Here is an 11,538-nt window from a genome sequence, read left to right as displayed (position 1 = left end):
ATTCTGCCATTGCAGCAGGTTGTTCTGTTAAGTATAACAAACATATGTTCTATTAATTCAACGTAAAGATTCTATTAGATTTTAACAGGGTATTATGCTGAATATGATAACATTAATTTTTTGAGTGAGGGACCAATACAGTGGCATATATAGATTGCTTGTATGCATGGATTAATTAATACCTCTTCCATATATGGTTTCAGCCCAGTTTTCTTCGTCCGGTGGAAATATGTGAAATGAACGAAGATATCCTGGTGATTTTTGCCACACTGTCTCTTTGTGCTTCATGCGATGGCTTGTATAATAACTGAACCGCGTGCGTTTTTTAGCTTCTGAGATCTATTTATTTAACTGCAGGTGTTTCATGCCGAACTAAAGAATGGTCCACTTATACGATGGCGGCTAGCATTTTTGTAAGAGTAAACCGGGCAGAGCCCGCGGAAAACCCACGTCCATCCGCAAGCTGCTGACAGACCTCCCCTTAGGCCTACGATCGGAGATGAAAATACCCTTGAGATTTCATAGGTATAAAATATGCCTGTCGTCACACGGAGTAGCTAAGTCGACATGTGTCGAAATAACAGTCTATAACTTTTACACGAGACTTATTTTACTAAAAGCTATTGACGTAAACTCACCAATGCGGTCGCTGTGAGTTCAAGACCAGCTCATGCTGCCTTCCTCTCCGGCCGTACGTGGGAAGGTCTTCCAGCAACCTGCGGATGGTCGTGGGTTTCCCCCAGGCTCTGCCCGGTTTCCACCCACCATAATGCTGGCCGCCGTCGTATAAGTGAAATATTCTTGAGTACGGCGTAAAAACACCAATCAAAAAAAAAAAAAAAAAAGACGTAAACAATGAAAAGGCATTGCCATATTCTGTGATAGAACATCATGATTTGAACAAGTCGGATGCTTTTGGGTTAAAACACATGGAATTGTATTTGGTGCGGCTTAAAGAGCCATGCCCCATTGTTGTAGGCTAAATCTTCAAAATTTGGAGTCGTCTCGAGCTCCATATATATATATATATATATATATATATATATATATATATATATAATTTAATGTACAAGTGTACAATGCATCATGTAATTGCAGTCCTCTACAATATGATGCTGTGTTTTTATTGTTCTGGCTTGACACTGTCATAACTCCATGTTATTTCTGGGCGAAAAATACACACCTCCCAACAATAACGACATGAGCCCAGTATATCGCCATGGCCTATAGGCCTATACGACTTGGCTATTTGTGCCAAATGTAAAAGTGATATCCTTTATACCGTCATTGTTGAGAGGTAGGTATTTTTCACCCAGGGAAATTAACATGACGATACGTAAAGCCATGACTACAAAAACACAGAGTGATATTGTAAAGATGGGTTGTACGTGTACACCTAGGCGTACATACAGGCCGGGGGCCTCCGTGGTTCAGTCGGTTAGCGCGCTAGCGCAGCGTAGTGACCCAGAAGCCTCTCACCAATGCGGTCGCTGTGAGTTCAAGAACAGCTCATGCTGGCTTCCTCTCCGGCCGTAAGTGGGAAGGTTTTCCAGCAACCTGCGGATGGTCGTAGGTTTCCCCCGGGCTGTGCCCGGTTTCCACCCACCATAATGCTGGCCGCCGTCGTATAAGTGAAATATTCTTGAGTACGGCGTAAAACACCAATCAAATAAATAAATACATACATACCGGCCTTAAGCCTTCCCAAAGTTTTCACATGTAGCCTTCGTGTACATGTTGCGGCTTAGTGATCGAGCTATTACCACCTGTACATGTATATATTACTGAAACAGAAAACAGGAAGGGAAAAAATCCACGGAATCCATGTGTATTTTGGGGATTTTAAGTACATGCGCACGTATAGACATCACATACAGTGCCCGACATTAGTAGCTTACACCCCTTAACCCTGGTTTCTGCCACTCATAAATTTAAAGCTGATGATTGAGTATATATGTCAGTCGTAGCGTCGATAGCGTCTTTTAAAATTAGGACTATTATTATTAATAGTCTTGAGTACGGCGTAAAACACCAAATAAATAAATATTACTATTAATTTTTCTCAAGAGGACTCCCCCCCATCCTAGTGACCCTCGGGGGAATCCCCTTCGTGTTTTCCGCAGCGCTAAAAATACCCATCGTCCAATCATCTTCCGCGAATATAGGTAGCCTACATACGCTCAGGGAAGGTAGGCGGATGTGAACTATTGGAGTTTTCTAGAGCTTTTGCTTTTGATAGCGATACATTACCTAACATCTAGAATTCAGAACAAAAGCCAACTTACGTAAGCTAGAACTGTAGAAACTTGAAGATTTTCTAATTCGATAGACAGTCAGTGTTGGTCTGGGTAACATTGGTTCGTTGTTGTTGTTCGGTTGGATTTGGAATCAATTTCGTAAGTATGGCTGTAATTGTCTCTTTCAGTTCTCTCACTTCTATTTCCTAGCCATGTCGTCATATAGAACGTTAACATTCGTTAGTAACTTTAAGGTTTATTTAAGCGAAAGAGTTGACCCACCAGTTGTGGTCAGCAGTCGACTTTTACTGCTTAGTCACTAATTTTAAAAGACTAGTCGGGGTGTTGGAAACTGATCGACTGCGCTTTATTTTAAAATTTTTCTTTTGGTAGTTAATTTTTTGGTAGTAGTGTAAGTACATAAATTGGTAACTCAATAGTATGAATCTATGGCTTGTTAATCTCTGAAGTGTTTATAGCTGATGAAATTAGAGTTTTTCCAAAAGCCTTCGTGGCCGAGGGGTTAGCGTGCTATAGCTCAGTTAATTTACTCACTGCGACCTCATTTGTAGGAGACCCCTGAGTTCAAGTGAGTTCATGCTGGTTTTATCTCAGGTGATATATTGAAAGGTCTGCCATCAACTTGGATTTCCTCAGGGCTCAGCCTGGTTTCTCCCCACCTCTATTAGTATAAGTGAAATGTTCTTGAGCGTAAAACACCAGTTAGATCTATCAATAAATAGTAGCGTTTCTCCAGATGGGATATTAAAGGGTTATATGTAGGTCAGACTAAAATGTTCTACTCCCGGTATTAAAGTGAAACATAGACATTTCATGTCGGGATGCAGTTGTTATGTAAGCATGTCCATGTTCACAAACTTACAGATGCCTTGTGAAGAAATGAATTATAGTGAAACTTGTTACACATGATACACCTAGCTAGGCTTTTTAGGAACCTCATCCCTGAAATGTGCCTACTCTTGCCTCTTATTTTTCAGACACAATGTGATAGATAGGCAGTGGGGATTGGCACCCTTTGCTGTTTTGATACCTGCGCCTATGCACCCTGTCCCTAAGTTCTAATTTCTGGCTAGGGGTCTGATGATATACAGTAATCTTGTAAGACTAATAACATATCTCACCAATGGGTAAATTTATATCATGGTACCGGTATGTACATTCTAGCTCCTCAAGCTTTACTGCTTGTTTATATAATCTTATTTTGTTTGCCTCAGTCGGGTTTAATAGACTGCAGATTCAGTGAGCACAAGTATTGTCGATACTGTTACACTTGTGTATGATATGGTTTATTATAGGGGGCCTAGCTGTCACAGGATACTTCCTACTTGTAGCCCTCAGAAACCTTAGCCCACACCCATATACTTCTAGTTTCCGGGCCTAAAGTTCCAAATTGCTATCGAAGGGATATGAACTGTAATAATTTACCAGTCTTACATTTTAAAATAATACTGACTCTCTGATCATTTCAGAATGTTTTTCTGGTAATTGAGTATCAAGACATGGATTCAAATAAACTGGCAGAAACTGAAGAGTTTGCTAACTTTGAGAAACTGAAAATTCAGCACTTGGAAATGGAACAACACTTGCATAAGGAGAAGGCACATATCATGGAAACAGTTACGAATGAGCCACGTAAAGATATTCAATCGCAGAAAAGGAGGAAAGACGGTATGGACACAATAGCAAAGCTGCTTCAGGAAACCCAGCAAGACTTAATCTTGGCTCGAAAGAAAAACAAAGCTTTGGAACTTTCTGTGCGGTTCTTGCAGAACAAGCTGACACAGTCTGGGATGAATCCTAATGTAGAACTCGAAGATGAGGAGGTGTTTATTCCAGGGCCTTCCAAAGAGATCATGGACAATTTAGTTAGGGAGAATTCCAGACTTTTATCAATTACAAAGAACCTTGGCAATCCTGAGGAGGTTCATCTGCTTAGACAGGTAATGGGAAGGCAACGTGTTTGTTAATTCTGTGATGTGGCACTAGTGTGAAGCAGAAGCTAAATCCATTGTTATGTTAAAAATTGATTGAAGGGCAACATTTACAATGTTAAGATGTATTATTTTCTTATATAATGTAATTCTGTCTTCAATGTGACATCTTAGTGATTGAGCTGGAAAAGGGATGTTTGACGTCAGTGAAATAGCCATGGTCCTGCTGCCTGGCAATTGACAGGTCCCTATTATGATCAACTTGATTAATGTACAATTAATTAGCTGTTTTTGACCTTTTTGAGAATGACTGTTCATGAATGCAGTATGCATTCAGAAATCAGAGAGAAATCAGTGAGTAATATTTTGTTAAATTACTTCCAAGAATTTACTGATTTGGGAAAAAAGGTTTTGAGAAAAGCCAGAAGATTTTTCTCATCGGCTGTTTAGAGAAAGACATACTGGTATTTATATTTCACAAGCCGCTGCACATAAAGCACAACTATAAGCCGACTTTGATTTTTGAGACTGTGAAATGTTAACGGCTTAATTAGCAGATTTTTTAATTTATTACCATTTCTCATGTTGTAAGTTTAAGTAGAACTTTACATCAAAGTTACATAAATTCTTAGTTGATAGAATATTTTCCTGGAAGTTACAGAGTCCAGCTATTTAATGAAGCTAGTACATAAATTAATAAATGCATAAGCTACAAGTACTAGCTCAGTTCATAGTTATAGTTTCTGCAAGACTTTTTGTTACAAGTTGGACTATGACCCTTTTATTTGCCTTTTCAGCAACTTCAAAATGAACAAGAATCAGTGGAAAACTTGAGGACTGAACTAAAGGAGAGACTCAGCTTGAGTGATAAAATGTTGAAAGAATTAGAAACACAGAAAGATCAGATTATTACTGAATTACGAATGAAAGTTGATCGCCTTTCAGAGAAGAACAAAAGTCAGGAACGTTTACAAGAATTGTTAAATGAGGAATCAGCAAATCTCCGGAAGCAGCTTAGTGCTGTCGCACATACGTGCCAGCAGATGGCCCAGAAGATGGAGATGGTGAAAGGTGAAAGTGAAGCCACCATTAGCCCAAGGACGGTAAGAAAGCTGTGTTTATGATTCTTTGTGAATGCCTGTCAGTATACTTGCTTCCTTATTGAACCATTTGATAGTGGTTTAATGTCTTAGAGAATGACAACCTGAAGGACATATTGTAGTGAATGATGATGACTTCAATGATGCTCAATGCATTTTTTAAAACTCAAATTAAAAATACATATAAACAAATATTTAAAATGCATGTATGTGTTGTGTTTTTATTTTCAGACTCCATCAGTGGGGTTCCAGCTTTATGGTCAAGATCAGTCAGAACTGACACGACTTAAAGAGGAAAACACAAAGTTTCAAGCAACAGTTACAGAAGTGAGCAATAATCATTAATATATACATGTGCATGTATTTACAGTGTTATTGCATTTTAATAATGCTGTTCGAAAGCCATAACTTGGTATACTCACTAGCGCACATGGACGTGTAGAGTATGAAACAGGTTTGAATACAATCCTGTTTTAAAGGAATAAAAAACACTAAAATGAATTATACATCAGATGAAAGACCATTAAACACTGTTCGAGAAACAGTTTGATTAACTTATTCAGAATTTTTCTAACCAAGTAAAAGGCTTTCAAAACATCAGATTTTATGGTGGTCTGTTGGGACCAAGAGAGTTTTTTACACCAGTCCTGACATTTATCTCTGTGCTGTTTTTGTTTCAGTTACACGAAATGAACCAACGGTGGAAAATTTATAATGATCAGCGAGAAGAGTATGTGCACAAATTACAAATACAGCTCCAGGTGGCGAAAGGTAGTCCAGTGGAAGAGGAAATAAAAAAGAAATATGAGGGTCTCCTGATAGCATCTCGTCAGCAGTTAGAAAGCACAACGGCTGAAAAGGCTCAGGTTAGTTAATCTTCACCATCAATATGCCAGGCCCTCTCTGGCCATATGTGGCAACATCTGGCAGCAACCTGAGGATGGTCACGGTTTTCTTCCCACCATAATACTGGCAGCCATGGTATAAATGAAATATTCTTGAGTACGGTTAAAACACCAATCAAATAAGAAAATAAATCAAGTCCATGTATTATTCTGAAAATTAGAAAAATATTATTAGTACACCTCATTTTTTTTTTAAATATTTTTCTGAGATCAAAGTGCAATTAGGACAGATATTGAAATAGCCACACTAACAGTCTGTATTCTGTATCTCCAGTTGCAATCACAGGTTAACCAATTAGGCGAAAACATGAAAACGATAGAAGAAGCATTCAGCGTGCAAGGAGAAGAGTTAAGGAGGGTGACACAACAGTTACAGCACTTCCAAACCTATGGGACACCGTCAGGCCATGATGTCGAGGCCTTGAAGGCTCAGATACAGATTTGCACTGAAGACTTTGAGTCGGAGAGGAAGGACCGAGAAAAAGCCCAGGACAAGCTGTCTCAGGCTGAACAGGACAATCAAAACCTCAGACGACAGGTACTTAATATCCTCACTTATGGTCACAAGGACCAAGGAGCCTCACACCAATGTGATTGCTGTCAGGTCAGGCACAGCTTATGCTGGTTTTCTAAGTTGGGAAGGTCTTCCAGTAACTTGCGGATGGTCATGGGTTTCCCCCTGGACTCTGCCCTGTTTCATCCCATCATAATGCTGGCGGCCGTGATATAAGTGAAATATTCTTGAGCACAGGGTAAAATACCAATCAAATAAATAAAGAAAGAAATCTTCACTTATAGTTGAAGAACTAACAAGCACAAGTTTTCAATTATTAGTTGCGACGACCCACAAAAAGCTGATGTCATCTTCCATTAAGGTCCCTTTTTGATTGAGTGGCCCTTGTTAAAGGGATGTCAAAGAAGTGAAGCCACTGAGCTAAAGACAATAGAGACGCTTATTCACAGCCAAAAATTTTGATCACAATCAAAAAAATAAAATACAAAGTTCCACTTCTTGGCCCTGAAATAAATCGCCATTGAAATGTACAATGTCATTTACATTTCAAGTTTATTAAGATTACCTATTTACATTTAGAGTAACTTACAATGTGTACATTAGTTGTTGGCTCAAGTATTTTTGCTGATGTAGTACAGAAACTAGCTTCAGGTTAAAATTCAGGACATCAGTCTTTGTATTGTAAAGAGGGAGATCCACCCGGACCTGCCCTTAGATGTACTTACTGGTTATGTGATGCTTCAATTCATCCTGCTGGTACCCTGAGGTACACATAGACGGTGTCATAAAGAAGGTATCACCATAACTGCAACTAATCCTGTACCCTGAGGTAAACAAGTAACAGTGTCACAAAGGGAGTATCACCAAAAGTGCAAATAATGCATAACGTCAGCATTCCAAGTCCATATTTCTATTACAAGGATTTGTTAAACCTGTTTACTTGAAGTAAGACCTAGCTAGACCGTCAGCTTTCCTTTAATAGAGTGTGTGTATAACCTTCAGGCTATATATGTTACACTTATACTTACATATTCACCCTCACCAGTGTGGTCGCTGTGAGTTCAAGTCCAGCTCATGCTGGCTTCCTCTCCGACCGTACGTGGGAAGGTTTCTCAGCAACCTGCGGATGGTCGTGGGTTTCCCCCGGGCTGTGATCGGTTTCCACCCACCATAATGCCGGCCGCCGTCGTATAAGTGAAATATTCTTGAGCACGGCGTAAAACACCAATCAGATAAATAAATAAATACATGTTCATCACGACTGAATGGCGTCAGCATAGCATGACCAACATGCTTTTGTAATGCGATATTTGCGGTATTTTCAAGCATTACAAAATAGCCTGCTTGGGAGTATGTATGTACGTACGCTTAGGGTTTTACGTCGTACCAATAAATTTTCCAGTTATATATCGACGGTATGACGTCATTAGATGTACTGTACATATACTGTGTCTTCTTGTGTCCATGCCGCCGCTGAAGTATCACACCGCAGGCACCAGACATGGCACCCTATGCACTCAGTCACATTATACTGACACCAGGCCAACCAGTCATGTTTCCTTGCTCTAAACTCGCTGAAGCGCCAAACGTTGGGGTTTGATCCCAGGCCTTCTGATTTCGAAGCGAACGGTCTAACCATTAGGTCACCGAAGCATTCCGTGCTTTGGAGTGGACTATCCAGTAATTGCAGGTGTTAAATTTGTCAACATATTGATCCGGTAAATTTGTAATTTGTCCCGCTCAGTCAGTGGCGACAAGGGTCCAGGCTGGATTGAAAGGTGTTCTCATACATATATAATGCATAAGTAGTGGTTACCACTTTGTCAACAAATCGTCACCACAACAGCTGGAACGAACAAAAGACCACAAAGCTTATGCCCAAATTTCTTTTGGAGAGGAATGGTTCCCGATTGTGTGTATTCTCTTCTCTGTTGATATTTAAATTGTTTGTTAATCTCTTCCGGCAGATTAACCACCTGCGGAAGGAGCTACAACATTATGCTGCCTCAGTGAACTCCACCCCAAGACCTCAGTTCCAGTCCATGAATATCCAGCCGACTGCGAACAAACCACCTATGTTCGGCCGGGATCCCATGACCATGTACAATATCGAACCCGAGGTAGGTCTTGTATAGTCAACATATCCTGTCCAAGTCCTGCAGTACTGATAGAACGGGGCCTGCTTTCAGTATGATCTGTAAATCTTGTGCATTTGTGAATATTTGTGAATATATACGTCCGAATAATGATGCCATGTAGGTCGATATATCTGTTTAATTCAAAACATTTCAAGAGACTGTGGCAAGAGGCTATTTACCTGTGCGATCGCATCAATGAATTTAGCTGCCGTTTGAATACCAATAAGTTTGTCCAGTCAAGGCATAGTTTCTGGTGTTCGTTTTACTACCAGCTACATGATAAATGTTCAAGAGAATCTGTAACAGAGTTCAACTCCTACATTCTTGAAGGTCGTATAAGATACATTTTCTGTTACTGGTGACTAGGTGCGCCTTAATGCCCGAGGCGGACAGTCCAGACAGCAGCGCGATGGTGGCCTCGTGGGAGAGGATCTTGTTGACCATCCTCAGATGGTTATGGAGGACGGAGCATCGTCGGCTGCTTTGGTCAGTCGTGGGAGCAAGAAGACACCTTCAAACACACCACCACCACGGAAGCTAATAGACGAAATCGGCCTACTACAGTGTCCAAAATGCCGCAAGGAATACGAGGCACACCAGCATAATGAATTGTTGGAACATATTGAAATCTGCTGCTAACACTGTTGATTAATTCGTTTCATGGAATTAAAGTGCCAAGAAGAGTCCAGGCATCCCAAGTCTTCCAAAAATTATATATATAAATATATAGGACAATCGTAATAACATATTTGCGGCAGGTGATACCAAGTGAAGGGAGTACATTTCATTATGTGATTCAATCTTTCTACCATCTAACCCGGAACAGCAATAATGACTACCTCTACACCCAGCAAGTAGGCTTAGTATAAACATGTATAGGCTGTAAGTGTACCCATGACTGTCCGCAGTTGTCTACAGGATGTTAAATGTCAGCTCGGCAATTACAGGCCATTTTAATCTAAAGGTCACATTTTGAAGATGGTCATTCTTCAGTGACTGGTCTTTGACGGACGATCTTTAGTTCATTAATTGCACCACACTGACTATGGTCTGAATCTTTAGAATACTCGTTTGATAGATTCACTTTTGCTCACTTTTTCTACCAGGAGGCCATGGGCGCTCTTTGTTTCGTACTTTCGATTTTCGTTTGTGTAATGAAGTCTTAAAAAGTCCTGTGTGAAAGGGTGGTCATTTACAGCTGGAAGATACGTCCATAGGTATTTGTTTGTTGTGTCCACGACTAGACTGCAAGTGAGTCCTCGAAAGCGCAAGGCTTTGTACATGATTTGACATTTGTATTCACTACTAACATCTCAGAAGGGGCTCAGATGAGAAGGACAGGAATTAGTGACGTCATGCCGGTAGCCTTGCAAAAAACAACCTCCTAATACTAAAAGGATTGTTCTTAAGACTAGAGGATAAACATTTCCAACGGTCATGTCGAATATTTAGTATATAAATATATATTTATAGATATATCAAATTTGAGTGACCAATGAGCGGGTATGAGTTCCAACATATTGACGCAGGTCATGCATGATAGCTAGTGAAGTTGTGACCGCATATAAGAGTCGAATGTTTTCATTTTTTTTCATTTCTGGTCATCTATAGAATTAATGTTGTTAGGTACCATTATTGACCCTGCTTTCACTGGTTGTACATTTTATTCTTAAAATGAACAGATTTTTACTGTATCCTACAAATGACATAAGAAAAACCAACAAAGAAATATTACTTAAGAAAAGCGGAAACGTCAGTATACATACCAAGAAATGAAAAGAAGAACAAAAAAAAAAAAACAAAAACAAACAAATCGCCAGTATTTGAGTTACTGCAACGTGAATTCATTTTATCATATCATATATATCATATATATAAATGTGATTAAATACTCGTGAGATGTCATCTAAAAACCACTGCGTCATGAAAACCTTTGACCTAAAACAACAACTCCGATTTTGGTATGCTTCCCCCCTAAAGATCTCATTAATAATTATTCGCTGAAATTGTTACTTACTTGATTAACTGAATATTCATTTTTGTGTAGTGTGGGAATTTTTGTTAAGAGAAGTCCAGAGTTTCATGTATATACAGTATACTTTTAAAAATCTAGCAAATCTGGAGAGTACAAAACGCATTGGTCACCTGCAATGCCTACATTTTATTGTTTACTGTATTTTGTACGGCTGTATAGTTAACCTTAAATTTGTGAGGTTTGATGTGGCAAGAAATTATCTTGATGCCTGTTGAGCAGTGCTCTTAGATTAATGCATCCGAAACCGAAAGCAGGCGCCTTTTGTGTATTCTTTTTATGTTGCATATATTTTGTATAGTCCAAGGTGTAAAACCAAGTACAGTCCTAATTCAGTTATGAAAATGTATATTTTCATGTAGTTTCATGAAAATGTATATATATATATATATATATATATATATATATATATATATAAAGGTATATGTAAATATAAGCCGGGATAAAGAGCAGGAAGTGCGTCCTTCCAAATAACGTTTATCAACGCCGCCCTCCCGTGTACAAAGCTGTTCATAGGAGCTAAACATACATGTATATACCAAATAACCGAAGATCATTGTCACACAAATACACCTTTGTAGTTTTTTTATATAGGGGCTTTCATTGAACACTCGAGGATGGATAGAGTAAACTGTCATGCGAAACGAAAGAGGTAGATCC

The 11,538-nt window shown here is 39.3% G+C and overlaps 1 protein-coding gene across 1 annotated transcript; it reads left to right on the top strand.

Moving 5' to 3' along the window:
* Positions 1-2,209: 2,209 nt before the first annotated feature.
* LOC135468449 (TNFAIP3-interacting protein 2-like) lies at positions 2,210-11,212 on the top strand. The gene is made up of 8 exons (XM_064746715.1): positions 2,210-2,396; positions 3,728-4,198; positions 4,987-5,292; positions 5,521-5,616; positions 5,970-6,155; positions 6,469-6,732; positions 8,676-8,828; positions 9,213-11,212. Exons 2-8 carry the CDS (start codon positions 3,758-3,760, stop codon positions 9,483-9,485), a joined length of 1,719 nt encoding a protein of 572 aa, XP_064602785.1. The 5' UTR covers positions 2,210-2,396; positions 3,728-3,757; the 3' UTR covers positions 9,486-11,212.
* Positions 11,213-11,538: the final 326 nt, after the last annotated feature.

The sequence above is a fragment of the Liolophura sinensis genome, chromosome 6, assembly GCF_032854445.1.
Source record: "Liolophura sinensis isolate JHLJ2023 chromosome 6, CUHK_Ljap_v2, whole genome shotgun sequence".
NCBI lineage: Eukaryota > Metazoa > Mollusca > Polyplacophora > Chitonida > Chitonidae > Liolophura > Liolophura sinensis.
This window is presented reverse-complemented; position numbering and strand designations above follow the sequence as displayed.

What these genes read in the sequence shown, in the direction of transcription:
- LOC135468449 (XM_064746715.1), top strand. Translation starts at nt 3,758, where the DNA reads ATGGATTCAAATAAACTGGCAGAAACTGAAGAGTTTGCTAACTTTGAG. An exon ending in AGGTTCATCTGCTTAGACAG is followed by an intron (nt 4,199 to 4,986) that starts GTAATGGGAAGG and finishes TTGCCTTTTCAG; the next exon opens with CAACTTCAAAATGAACAAGA. An exon ending in TTCAAGCAACAGTTACAGAA is followed by an intron (nt 5,617 to 5,969) that starts GTGAGCAATAAT and finishes TTTTTGTTTCAG; the next exon opens with TTACACGAAATGAACCAACG.